Source organism: Macrotis lagotis, chromosome 6 (assembly GCF_037893015.1).
Source record: "Macrotis lagotis isolate mMagLag1 chromosome 6, bilby.v1.9.chrom.fasta, whole genome shotgun sequence".
Taxonomy (NCBI): domain Eukaryota; kingdom Metazoa; phylum Chordata; class Mammalia; order Peramelemorphia; family Peramelidae; genus Macrotis; species Macrotis lagotis.
The window spans coordinates 31,961,034-31,975,417 of record NC_133663.1 but is presented as its reverse complement, the minus strand read 5'-3'; the positions used below and the strand labels follow the sequence as shown (position 1 = coordinate 31,975,417).

The 14,384-nt window shown below is 38.5% G+C and overlaps 1 protein-coding gene across 4 annotated transcripts in view; it reads left to right on the top strand.

Moving 5' to 3' along the window:
* Positions 1-14,384, top strand: part of PLD1 (phospholipase D1) — a 257,572-nt gene that overhangs the window by 197,802 nt on the left and 45,386 nt on the right. For all 4 annotated transcript variants that reach the window (XM_074190927.1, XM_074190925.1, XM_074190924.1 and 1 more), the window contains one exon: positions 12,744-12,854. In XM_074190927.1, coding sequence (XP_074047028.1) covers positions 12,744-12,854 — 111 coding nt within the window. The remainder of the gene's footprint in view (positions 1-12,743; positions 12,855-14,384) is intronic.

The following is a 14,384-nucleotide window of genomic DNA, read 5'->3' as shown; positions in this document are numbered from 1 at the left end:
CAGAGCCTGCACTTGCTCTGCTCTATCATACTGCCTGATTTTAGAAGACTTTATCTCCACATTTTATTTTTCACTTTATAGTCCAGAGGTGAGTCTTTCTGAGTTGTAGCATTTTACCTAGAAATGGAGTTCATTACCTACCTATAACTTGACTGTTTTATCTTAAAAAAACAAGGCTCAGAACAAGTTTGACAGCCTAGCTTTTTGTAAGCTTCATTGCCCTAGGCCTTTTAGGACAAGAAGGGTATTGATGAAGGAGAGATGAAACATCCAGAAACTGCGTCCACCTGGTTGTATAATAAATAACAGTAGCTGACATTTACATATTCTCTCATTTCATCCTCCCATCAACTTTGTAAAATTAAGGTTATTATTATCATTCCAAAGACTACAGTTGAGCAAAGTAAGGTTCAGCAAGAGTTTAAGTGACTTGCCTGGCAGGGAGGGGACACAACTGGAAATATCAGAGATGAGATTTGAACCCTAGTCTCCTGATAACCAGAAGAGCAATCATCTTTTATACCTCACTTTATTTGGAACCTAAAGTATTATCAGCATCGGATTATCTGCAATAAATCTGGGCTGGAATTCTGTAAGAATGATTGCAAGGGGCTATAGCCAGAGATAATGAAATTTGATCATCTCTGCATCGTGTGTAGAAGCCAAGAATTTTTGATGAAAAAAAGCTGGAGGCAACACAGGAATCATAAGTTACAAGTGAATTATAAATCATGTCACAATAAAAGGTATAGCCAAAAGTCTAATGGGATCTGCTTGTTCAAATTAGTTTCTTCCATGGGGAAGTAGTAGAAAGGAGACTCATTTTTCAAATGCAATGAGATAATATGTATAAGGTACTTCATAAACCTTAAAGCGCTATATAAATGAGAGTTATTATTATTTTAAAAGGGAAAGTAGTTTTATGGGAAATGGACTGGGAAGAGTATGGAACAGTTGGGAGAGAGAGTAGGATTAAAAGCCAGAAACTTAGGGCTCAAATAAACCATTTTTCATATAGTACCTGGGGGACTCCACATTCTCATTCAGTCTTTAAATCTATGTTCCTTTGACTAAGTGATCAACCAGAATTTATCACTAGGTATCAGTTACTATAATACAAAGCTGATAGTCAAGCAGGAACTAAAAGACAGACAGCTCTCATATCCTCCTCTTCCTCTCATATCTTTACACGCACACAAACACACACACACACACACACACACTCTCACGTGTTTTCTCCTCTACTTCTGATTCTTCTGATTCTTTCCACTAGGCTTCAGTTAAGATAGCACAACCCCAATAATTTCACCATCATCATTAGGGTTCTCTGGGCATGCCTCAGTTTGTCAGTATCCTTAATAAAATATGATATCCCAGACTAAGCACAATATTCCAGATGTGGTCTGAATTGAAAACTGTCCAGAGGAATCATCACCTCCTTCACTTCCTTGATGTAGACATTCATCATATCTCTATTGACATGCTTTAAGATAATTTTTTTCATTGCCATATCATATTGGTGCATATGAAACCTATAGGTCACTGAACTGACATTTTTCTTATGCACCATTATTTTTATTTTTTATTTTTTTAGGTTTTTGCAAGTCAATGGGGTTAAGTAATTTGCCCAAGGCCACACAGATAGGTAACTCTTAAGTATCTGAGGCTGGATTTGAACTCAGGTACTCCTGACTCCAGGGCTGGTGTTCTATCCACTGTGCCACCTAGCCACCCCCAATATGCACCATTATCTAACTGTGCCTCTTCAATCCTGCACTTGTTCAGTTGACTTCTTAATCTAAAACTAAGATTTCATATTTATCTCAATTGAATTCCATCTTAATTAGATTTCATTTATCCCTATTAAATTCCATTCTACCCTATTGAGATTCCTTTGAATACTAATATTGTCATTTGGTAATATATTTACTATTTTATATCTCAACTTTGTATCATCTGCACATTTTATCTTACTTTTTTAGAGACAAAAACATTATTTAGGTATTGCAGTGGTTAGCAGAAACTAAGGAGGAGAGAGATTAGCAGCAGCAGCTGCTGCTATCAGGAAATAAGTAGTAAGGAAAGATATAGAGGCAAGAGAGTTTATTTGGGGGATCATGCTCCCCAGGAGCGGACTGGCTTCCTAAAGGAAGACACACCCATCTGCATGTTTTATAAGCACAATAGATACCTTCTCCCCACCTTGAGGTCACTGATAATAATACTTGGAATCCACACAAACTGTGTTGTTACCTAGTTCATCTCTCCATTTTGTCCTTGAAAGTAGCATGTGAGATTTGGTCAAATGCCTTGCTGAAAGTCTAGACTTTCAATGCATCATTTAATTGACTAATGGTCTAGTGACTTTTTGACTTATTGCCACTATTATTCCCACAAAACACTTTCTTATTAGAAATTTTCTTAGCAATGATAGAAATCATAGAGGAGGCATAGGGATGCATTCCTAGGAATGGATTCCTAACCTGCAGTGCCTCACAGAGTGTTCCTTTCATCTCTCTTGTCTAGCCAAGGTAGGAAATAATCCTTCTTCCCTCTGGCCGGTTTCCTACTAAGTTACTAAGTGGTACTTCTGAGATAAAGAGATGATAGATAGATAGATAGATAGATAGATAGATAGATAGATAGATAGATAGATAGGGATGGATGAATAGATAGGTGGATAGATAGATGGATGATGGATAGATGAATAGATAGTTGGATAGATGGATGTCTCAATGATAGAGATAGATGAATAGATAGACAGATGGATAGATGATAGATGGATGAATAGATAGGTGGATAGATGGATGGATGATGGATAGATAAATAAATAGATGGATAGATGGATGTCTCAGTGATAGAGATAGATGGAGATGAATGATTATCTAGATAGATTAATGGATAGATGGATGGATGAATAGCTAGATAGAAAGATATATGGATAGATAGATGTATAGGAAAAGAGATAGATAGCTATATCTGTATGTGTTTGTAGATGCACACATGAATTTTTTTATATATATATATATATATGTGTGACTTCTTTATATATTTGTATTTATACCAAAATAGACATACATATATCTTGTATATATTAAATATAAATGTATTACTCTATAATATGCATATTCCATGACATAAAATATTCCATATATTATATAGTATAGGTATATATTAAATATGTACATATATAAATATTTATACACATATCTCTATCTTACACATCCATAGCTGTTTGCATGTTGTGCTTGATAACTAAGTGATAGACTCAGAAGTCCCCTATAGCCCAGGGCCAATCAGCACCTCCACTGTCCTAAGTGAAGAGGATATACTAACCCCACGATTTCTGGCCTATCCTCAGCTCCACCCAGGCCCCCTCCCCAGTCCCCAGCCAGAGTGTCCCAAGTCTTCATTGCTACCAATGCTGGGGTGGCACAAATTCCCCCCTACCCTCTCCATTCCCCATCTATCTTATTTTTCCTGTCTACACACACACACACACACACACACTTTTTTTTTCCTTAGAGAATTGTTCTCAAGGAGAATCACTATAATTAAGTGTTAGCATTCATTCCTCATCTGAATTCTGCAGCCCTGATACAGCTATAGTGCCCTCTGGCATCATTAGTGAAATGACTCAGGAAAGAGAGAGAGAGAGAGAGAGAGAGAGAGAGAGAGAGAGAGAGAGAGAGAGAGAGAGAGAGAGAGAGATATTTAGGAAAAGATTCAGCCCCCCAAAAAAAATTGATTTCTAATTCTCCAAAATGGTTTCTAAGCCTTGGCCCGTTGCTCTGGCAGCTTCAACAGCCACTTCCCAAATAGGGCTGGGCACTTTCCTTTAGCCCTGGGCACATGGACCAAAGCCTGCCACAAGAATGCAGAGGGCAAAGAGCCAGAAAGAGGCAGGGAGCACTCTCTGAAATTGCTGAGGTGCAGAGAATCAAAAAGTGCAAGGTGTGGGATTTTTTTTAAGGGGAATAAACTCTATTAGCCAGCAGTATAATGACTGCTCTAATATGTACCAAATAATGAAAGTTAGGCTTCCTCTAAGTTTTTAAATGTACAGTCAGCCCAGCTTGGTGAAGAGAGCATTGGATAGGGATGGCATAGTGGCATAGTGGATAAAGCACTGGCCTTGGAGTCAGGAGTACCTGGGTTCAAGTCCGGTCTCAGATACTTAGTAATTACCTAGCTGTGTGGCCTTGGGCAAGCCACTTAACCCCATTTGCCTTGCAAAAACCTAAAAAAAAAAGAGAGAGCGCATTGGATTTTTTTGTTTGAGAATCTGGAGTTGAATGCAGAGTATGATACATAATCATTGTCATCATTCTTATATCACTTTAAAATCTAAGGATCAAGTCTCTTGACTCTCTCAAAAACCTTATATAAGTGGATGCTATGATTATCATCCCTTACTTACTGTTTGGAAGCCCCAACTTGAAATTGTCTCTGAGCCTCAGTTTCCCCATGTGTCAAATGAGACTAATAGATTATATGAAATGACCTCTAAATTCCCCACAGCTGCTAGAGCTGATTGTTAAGTTTTCTCTAGGATCCTTTACACCTTGGTCATTGGCTACCACTGCAGACCAAGACTTGACTTCTTATTTTGTGAATTGTCTAGACTTGAGAATGTAAAAAGAACATATCAATAATGTAGCTTAAATTTAAGAGTGTATCTTGTTAGACATTTATGATCACCGTTACTAGACGTCTAAATCCCATAATTCTATGGCAATATCTGTTAAGACAACTAGTGGCAAAATGCTTATTCATTCATTTATCAGTTCATTCAACCAGCAGTTCCATTGGCGGGTGTCTATTGTATAGTGAAAATAGAATATAGGAAAGTTTATATTAAACGTGATTTCTACCATTTTGGAATTTCCAGTCTAGTTAGTGGGAAAGAACCTAATGTAGTTGTTGTGTGATGTTATTATTATAATTAAAATTATAATTAGAGAATTGAAAAACAAAGGCAGATTTAAATGACAAACTTGTTTAGGACCTGTAGAATCCAGAGTGGGTAGGAATTTGCAGGCAAAAATAGAGAGGGAGGATATTCCAGAAATAGAGAATCTCTTGAGCAAAGACAAGGAGGTGGGAGAATGGAGAATATTTTCAGGGACAATGAGTCCTTAGCCAATTTGGATTTGAATGCTGACTCTGATACCTAATCATTATTGTTGTCATAATAGCTGACATTTTTCTATCACTTAAAAATCAGTATGTGGAGGAGATTAGAAATTTGGTGCCTTGGAAAGTATACTGAATTTGGAATCTTGAAAATTTGGGTTCAGACCCCAGCTCTGCCATTAACTACTTCTTTGACCTTGGTCAAATTCCATTCCCTCCATGGGCTTCCATTTCCAGCTGTGAAATGAGAGTTTTAGACTAAATTACCTTCAAACTTGTATTCAGCTGCAAATCCTATCATCCTTTGAGCTATAATAACAAATCTCATTTCTTCAACCCATAAAGTTTGTTGAAGTATTTTCTTCTCAGTCCTTTCAGATGGGGAGTTTGAGCATTATTGTGCTTTGGTGTATGACAATATATCAAGGACTAGTGATTTCACCAAACATGGAACCCTCCATGCATCCAAGCAATCTGCAACTTTCTTCTATCTTCCCTGTGCTTGGTGAACCTTGGGGTGACAGACTCCTTAGAGTGGTGGGGGGAAAAAACTAAGGTTCAGAAAGTTGTGGAAATATATGGTAAAAGAAAGTTAAAAGCAGAAATTTTTCACAAAGTTTAACAGTGACAGGGAAGAGAAGAGGCAATATCCATCCATTGGATAAAGGGAATGGGGTCAGGGACTCATCTTTTTTTTAGGACTTGGGGAAACTTGAGTTATTTTGTCTGCAATTGGAAAGGAGCCAGAAGTTTGAAAATACTTAAAGACAAGAGGTGACTGCTGGAGCAATTTCCTGTAGCAAGTGGGAGGGAATGTCATTGAGTGGTCAGATTGAGAGATTAGCCTTGGTTCCTTCTCTATTAGAGATTGGGAAAGAGAAAAAGTAAAAGAAGATAAAAATATCCAGAAGTGGAGAAGAATACGTGAAGGAAATTAAGAGAGATCTCATGTCAGAGGGAATTGTTTATCATTCATTGGAAGGGTGGAGGATGGAGCTCGGAAATCAGGTGGGGGATTAAGCAATGAGTAAAAGTTTTGGAACAATTACTCTTACCAATTAGCTGGAACAACAAGAAGGGTAGAGATCAAAAGATTTCCAAGCAGGATTGAGGGCCCATTCATGCTCATGGATGATGAATTTGTAGTAAAATCAGCTCAGTTCTGTGACTTTCCATCTCAGGGTAGGGTGGTCAGTTGGAGTTGGGGTAAGTTATGACGAAGATGACCAGAGATGATGCACCTAACACCACTTTGTCCTCAGTATAGGAGCTCTTTTCACTAAAATGCCCCCCCCAGTTGAAGCATGTTCTCTCCCCCACTTCTGGGAAACTAAGGCTATACCGCATTCAATCCCAAATCATTGTATGGTCTTGGTGTCTGTAGATGGAGCATTCCTGAGCAAGCTTGGTCTAGTACTCAAAAACACTACTGGAGTGAGTCTGTCTTGGCAAACAATGAATGAGCTGTTCGTTAGCATTTGTGCAAAGTGTCCCAGGAATGCCACTGTAAGATGAAATGCCACTTTAGATTATTGTAAAGTCATAAAGTTTGGCGATATGCGGCTCAAATTTGAGCAGGGCAACATGGCAGTGAAGGAGAACTATTTGAATCATTTTCAAGCAATTTTATGAATGTTAAATTTATCCCCCCCCCATACCAGGATCCTCAGCACTTAGCAGAGTAGTTGCTTAACAAATAGTCATTGCTTGATTGATCAATTGTATGGTTTTGGTCTTGAAGCATTAATACAGTACAAAGGCACTGACAGCTTCAATGTAGTTTGGTCTTAGATGAAATGAGGGACAATAACATTGCCTTCTGATGGGTTGGAGGATCACTAACCCTTAACATTTGCCATGTTCCTGCATATTAAAGTTCCCTCTGTCTTACCCTTCAGACACTTATGAGCTGTGGGACCCTAGGTAAGTCACTTAACCCTGCCTCACTTTCCTCATCCATAAAATGAACTAGAGGAAGGAAATGGAAAATGGAAGGAAATGGCAAACCACTGTAATATCTCTGCTAAGAAAAGCTCAAAAGGAGTCAAGGAGAGTCAGACACAACTTAAAGGGACTCAATAGTACTCAAATACTCAAAACAGTACATTTAGGGGTGTCTAGGTGGTGCAGTGGGGGGGCGGCTAGATGGCACAGTGGATGGAACACCAGCCCTGGAGTCAGGAGTACCTGAGTTCAAATATGGCCTCAGACACTTAATAATTAGCTATGTGGCCTTGGGAAAGCCACTTAACCCCGTTTGCCTTGGAAAAAAACCCTAAAAAATAATACTATATTTAGAATGGCATCTAGGTGACACAGTGGACAGAAGGTGAATCTTGGAGTCAGAAAGACCTGCGTTCAAGTCCTTTTTTCATACACTTATTAGCCATGTGACCTAAGGCAAGCTCACTTGACTACTGCCTTCCTCAGTTTCCTTCCTGTAAAATGAAAGTAATAATAGCACCTATCTTTTAAGGTGACCATGAGGAGGAAATGAGATTAATATTAATTTTAATATTTGTAGGCAAAAGCTGAAGGTGCCATATATAAGTGCTAATTCTAACAATAATTTTGATTATTAAACAATGACATCAATATTCATAATTATGTATAATTATATAAGTGATAATACTATTTATTGTTATTAGTATTAGCATACCTTTAATACGTAAGACCTGTAATGATAATGATAGTGATAATTATCCTCATTTTTCTATTGAGAAAGCCAAGACTCAAATTCAGATCTTCTTTCTCCAAAGCTCATCTGTCTTCCAGGATCAATACCATAACTACTCCAAATTATTACAAGAACTTTAAGACAAATTAACCTTTAACTCACAGAATACATTGGAGAGGGATGTTTTTAGGGCTAAGATTATAACACTGTAAATAATAGCTAAAATTCATATACCATGAACCTCAGAAAAACCTATGAGATCGATAGTAATATTATCCCCATTCTACAGATGAAGAAATCAAGGATCTGAGGTGGTTATGGCTTTACTGTGGGTACTACTAAGTTACTAAGTTTCTGAGACTAAATTTGAACCCAGGTCTTCTTGACCTTCAAATTGGATGGATGTTAAAATTGGGAGACTCTAAATTCTGCGTTGCCATAAATTCAACATTAAAGCAGATTAAAGAAAAGCCATCTACTTTCCATCTTGCTTCAGAAAAATCACCAACTCCATTTATTAGTATCTAATGATTGCTGATTGAGTAACTGAGAAAAGTAGAGGGATGAGGGAAACAGCATTGGATTAATGATGAGACCTGAGTCTGAAAAGGTAAATGAAGGCATCAGGTCAAGAAAAGAAATGCAGTTTGGGAGCAATTCTAGGAAAATTAGAAATGTTCCCCTCCAAGAAGAGACTCCTATTATGCAACTTATGAGTTCTACTTGGAAACAATAGAGTAAGAAGACTGGGAATTGTGCTTGGCTGGAGGTATTCTTTGTGCTTAAAAAGGTCACAGTAGAAAGAAAAATGATGGGTTCCAGTTGGAATTTTGAGAAGAAACATATTTTTAAAGAACCACCCCTGCATTTTTCATATACATTCTGTAATTTTGTAATGCTGAGGTTTGAAAAGTGGAGGTTCGACTTGACTCCAGCTCTATTTGGGGCAATATGATCTATTCGCATTTCTGCAAGAGTTATGACCAATTTCAGTCTTGGCACCATTACTGAGGTTTAATCCAGAAATGGAATCTGGGCAGAAAAAAAGAAGGGGAACAGCTGGAAAAAAAATAGGCATTCGGTGGTGATGAAAATATTTCACTGAAGAAATACACACATTTGTCTGAGCCATCTAATTTTTTATTTTGATGCAGTAAATTGGATTACAGGCTTTTCATTTGAGCATCTAGAAGCTCAACTAACATTGGCTAATGACCACAGACTACATAGTCTTTGTGCTCGTCTTGACCCAGAACATAATATAAGAAATGGCCATAACTTTCTTATTTTTTTTGAAGGGGATTGGAGGGAAGCAATTAGAATTAAGTGACTTGCCTAAGGATACAGTGATAGTAGCCATAATTTTCACTGGCAGTATTATTTAGGCCCACTGCAGCTCTGTTCTTACAAATTTGGGTGCAAATAATAAGAGTTTATTTGTTTAGTTTGCTTTTTTTGGTGGGGGGAATGGGACGGCTAATTGGCACAAGAGTTAGAGCTCTAAGCCTAAAGTCTGGAAGACCCAGGTTCAAATCTGTCCTTAGATATTTACTAGCTGTATGACCCTGCACACATCATTGAACCTCTATTTGACTCAGTTTCCTCCCCTTTAGAATGGGGATGATAATAATAATAATGGCACATAGCCCTCAGACTAGTTTTGAGGATCGAATGAGATAAGAATCACAAAGTATTTAACACGGTGCCTGTAAGCACCACATAAATGTTAGGTAGCATCATTATTCATGAGTATCTAATTCTGATGGTTTCCTCAGGGTAGACATGCATTTTCGCCAGTCTTCTGCACCTTATAATCCAGAGAATTGCCTGGGCAGTGAGAGATCAAATAATTTGTCTGGGATCACATGATCAGACTTGAACCCAGTTCTCCCTGCCTCTGGGGTGGACTTCTTTCTGTTCCTCAGGCTACCCCCCCCTTTTCTTTTTAGATAATCAGATAAATTTTTTAGATAATTAAGGGACTTGCCCAAGATCACACGGTTAAGACTCTAAAGTCAAATTTGAACTCAGGTCTTCCTGACTTCAAGCCAGTGTTCCATCCACCATACCACCTAGCTGCCCCCCAAAGTACTTTCTGGATTAGGAAAACCCTTATTCTTTTATTGAACTGACTTAAGATAGAATCTCCATTTGAATATACTTTTTATTTTTTAAAAAAGGCCCTTATAAAAAGCCACAAACCCAAAGTTAGCCATTTATGGACTGTCTCTAAGGAAAGTTAACATCATCATCCTTGTGTCCACCTGGTCTGAAATGAATAAATGCCATCCTGGGCCTCACGAATGTCCTTAAGGAATCTGCTTCCTCCCATACCACCATCTCTTCTCATCTCTTTGATGACTTTCCTGATGCCTTTGAAGGAGGCAGGATAGTCATGTTGTGACAGTGAGGGATGAAAGATGGATAGTCCATATCCTCCATGGAATTCTGACCTAGGTTTGAATCTTCCATCTTCTATGTATTGCCTGTTGTCGTTCAGGTTCTTTTCAGTTGTGTCTGATTCATCATGACCCCATTTAGGGGTCCCTTGGCAAAGATACTGGAGTGGTTTGCCATTTCCTTCTCTAATTCATTTATAGATGAGAAAACTGCAAATAGGGTATTATATGAGTATGTGGGCACATGGATGTATGTGTGTGTGCATGTATATATACATTTCATTTGATCCATTGGACAGAATGCCCACTTCAAAGAGATCAGGACCCCATTGAAGCAAGTAGATGAGATCTGCCCATGCAAGGTGGTTTTTCTAGATGGAGTGCAACATTTTCAATCCTCATATTCTATGAGGAGGACATAAGGTTCTCCAGCCCCATGAGGGGGAACCTGAAGAGTCTCCATCCCGAGAATTCTGGAGCCTGGAGGGTTAACAGTCTCCAGAGAGTGACTGGAGAAGGTCCGAGTTGGGTGGGGAACCGGAAGCAGTAGAGGTGATGACCAGAGGCGCTCATCTGGGGCGAGTTTTGGCTGGTTTTCAGACCTGGGTAAAAGGCCATTTAGTAAACTGAACTCCAGGGAGAGGCTCCCTTTACTGGGAGCAAAGGGAGGGGTAGAGGAGAGGGCTTCCACAGGGTCATGTTCAGAACTGACGGAGGCCAGAAAAGGAACTCACAATGGGAGGTGTGTGCAACCATCCTCAGGAGAGCATGTAGAGAGCCAGAAGGAAAGGGGCAAGGTGTACCCTTGCTCCTGGGTTCTTTTCCTGGTATTTGTTTTGGATTAGTTGACTGGGTCCCTAACACTTGGCCAGGTTTTGATGGACTCCACTTCTAAGTCAATCAGCAATTAAAACAATTCCAAGACAAAGAGGTGGCAGGGGAAGGTGAAAGGGGGAGAATGCAGAGCCAAAAATAAAATTGAATTAAAAAAAGACATTGCTGAACTGAAGCTCTAAACAAGCAAACAGATAAATAAAAGACATTAAATATAGAATAAATTCAGAATTTCAGACTATCGCTAGTTTCTTACCTGTAGACAGAAGTAGACTCAAAGTATGGAATTAGGCGGACATGTGTTGTTATCATTTTCACAAATTTCACTGGTTTTCTTACAAGTGAGTCGCTGGGGAAATCACAGTCATTTCCTTTTGATATAAGGACCTATAATCTCATCAAAGCCAGGACCGTCCATGCAGATTGGCACCTGCTGAATACTTTAGAGTCCAGGCATGAAGAGCATGAAGAGTTAAATGACTTTCCCAGGGGCACACAACCTGAATATCAAGAGGTCAACATTGAAGATAGTTTTGTATCCCCTGCACCAAAGAAAAGGGCATCCACAAGAGAGATTTATCTCTGTGGTATGTCATGAGAGACAGAGTAGTATAGAAGAGAGAGCATCTCCCCTGACCCTCCTAACATCTCAAAACAAGGATTATTATCCCCATTTTACAAATGGGGAAGCTGAGTTTCAGAGAGATATATGCTTTGTCTGTGACCACACAACTAATAGGTATCAGAGGCTGAGTTTCAATCTAGATAGGTTTGAACCTACCATTTCCACTATAATTAAGCTCAGAAGATAGTAATTTTTTTTCTGTTAATGATGCAAATTTCTGTTTTAAAAAAGTTACCTGGAAAAAAAATTCCCATGGTCAAAAGACACTTATATCTGTCTCAGGTATATCTGTTAACTGAAGTAAAAGTGTTCTTTGAAAGGGGGAAAAAGCCACATTTTGAAATCATATTTCATAAGGTAAACTCTTTTAGTGGAAACTGCATTTCCATATTTTCAATGTGAAATGAAAATATTCCTGATAGGAGGGTAGCCTGCTCATCCATGACTTCACCCTAAACAATGTCTTGAAAATAGGAAATATTCTTAACAAATTTATTGTTGTAAAGTCATTTTTCAGTTGTGTTCAATTCTTTGTGACCCCATTTAGGGTTTTTGGGGGGGAAGAGATATTGGAATGATTTGCCATTTCTCTCTGTGACTCATATGACAGATGAAGAAATAGAGGCAATCAGGGTTAAGTGATTTGTCTAGGTCCACACAGTGTCTAAGACCAGATCTAAACTCAGAAAGGTGAGTCTCCCTGACTCATGACCTGATGATCTATGTACTATGGTGCTCACTTGTACCTTTCTTAACAAATGCTTGCATAAAAGTATCTATTATTCCCAGGAACCATTGAGGCAATGTAGTCTAATGGAAGGAGCATGGATTTTGAGGTCAGAACATCTAACGTTGGTCAGTGTGACCTTGGGCAAGTTAAGTCATCTCTCTGGGCTTCATCTGTGAAATGGGGATAATAATAGTACTTACCTTGCAGGATTGTTGCGTGAATCAAATGAGATAATAATTATAAAGTACCTAGCACAATTATAATAGTAATAATGATTATTATTAAAATCACATCCATTAGAGAGTAATTTAAGTTTTAACCTTTCTTAATTTTCTCTTGTAGTTACTCCGTTCTGCTGCAGATTGGTCGGCTGGTATAAAATATCATGAAGAATCCATCCATGCTGCATACACATATGTGATAGAGAACAGCAAACACTACATCTACATAGAAGTAAGTCCCAGGATGGGAAATAGCAAGAATCTGCTTTCCCCAGAAGAATACTTATTTATGACAGTGGCCCCTGAATTCAGGGCCAACCATCTCTATGGGTGGCCAACAGCTGTATGGTCTGACAGCAAGAGATCTGATCAGAGGAGATCTCTTTATTTTCAAAATGTCACATCCATCATGACCTCTGAAATTCTATCATTAGATTAATATTGCTTGGGGTTAAGATCCAGTTTGTCCTAGAATTCCTTCTTAAAAAGACATGATGCGTGGCTTAAGATTTACCTTGTTTTTTACTACTAACAGAAGCCTGGAAGAACAGGACCTTGGACAGACAACACTACTAGATGGTAGAGTTAAATCGAGAATATGGAGGACTTGAGGGGCTGAAGAGGTAGAGACCCAAGTACAGTTAGCTTATTGAAATGGAAGCATCAGGAGCTTCCATTTGATTGTATAATATCTGATTGAACATTTAACAACAGGCTTTCAGGAGCCCCAGTCTGAGCTAGTTCTAGTACATTACCCTCTCCAGATAGCTTCCATCCAGGTTCTCCAATGAAGGATAGGAAGGTAGCCTGCTCAGCCTTGACTTTACTCTAAGCCAATAAAGACCTGAAACCATTATACTCATTAAAGTCAAAGTGAGGTGGATGGAAGCAATAGAGCTGAGGGTTTTCCAAGAGTCCTACACTCATTGTGTATCAGACTTGGGACATGAACCCATGGGTTCCTGACTCTAATGCCTGCCCTCTACCCTCCCTCTCAGCTAACTTTCTACAATATCTTATGTTGCAATAAATTTATTTTGCCCAATGTGTTCATATTGCAAACTCTAGTTAATGGGAAAAATTAAAATATTTTAAATTAATGAATCCCAGGGGAAAAAAAAAGATAGAGGTAATAAAAGTCTGCCCATTTTAAATAAGTGAACCTTATGAACTCAGAATATAATATAATATTCCATATTATGATATTTTTACTTCTTTAATCTGGTCAAATATAATTAACCCAGTATATGATCTGATCAAATGTAATTTAATTTAAATTACCTTCCAGAGAGTTGTCAGTATGGAATAATAGTTCCATCATTCACTCGACTAAGTTGTATCAAATTATTTTTACAAAGAACTTCAGAAGTTTCTAACACTAATAGTCAGGCAGTGTGGCACAGATATGGAACTACTAGTCTAAGAGCCAGTAAGAATTGACTTCAAGTCCTGACCCTATGTGTGACAGTTAGACAAATTAGCTATTTTCTCAAAGCCTTGGTTAATTCTGATAGCTTGAATCTAACTAATTAATTTTGAAATTATCTTGTCCTCTCCTTAAGAATATATGTTCCTTGAAGAAAGGGACTGTTTTTTCCTCCTTGTCTGCCTGCCTTCTTTCCTTCATTCATTCATCCCTCCCTCTTCATCTCTCTCCTCTCCTCCTCCCTCCTTCTATCCCCCTCCTTGTCCTCCCTTCTCTTTCCCCGCTTGCCCTCCATCTCCTCTCCCTCTTCTTTCTCTCCTCCCTTTTCCTCTATCC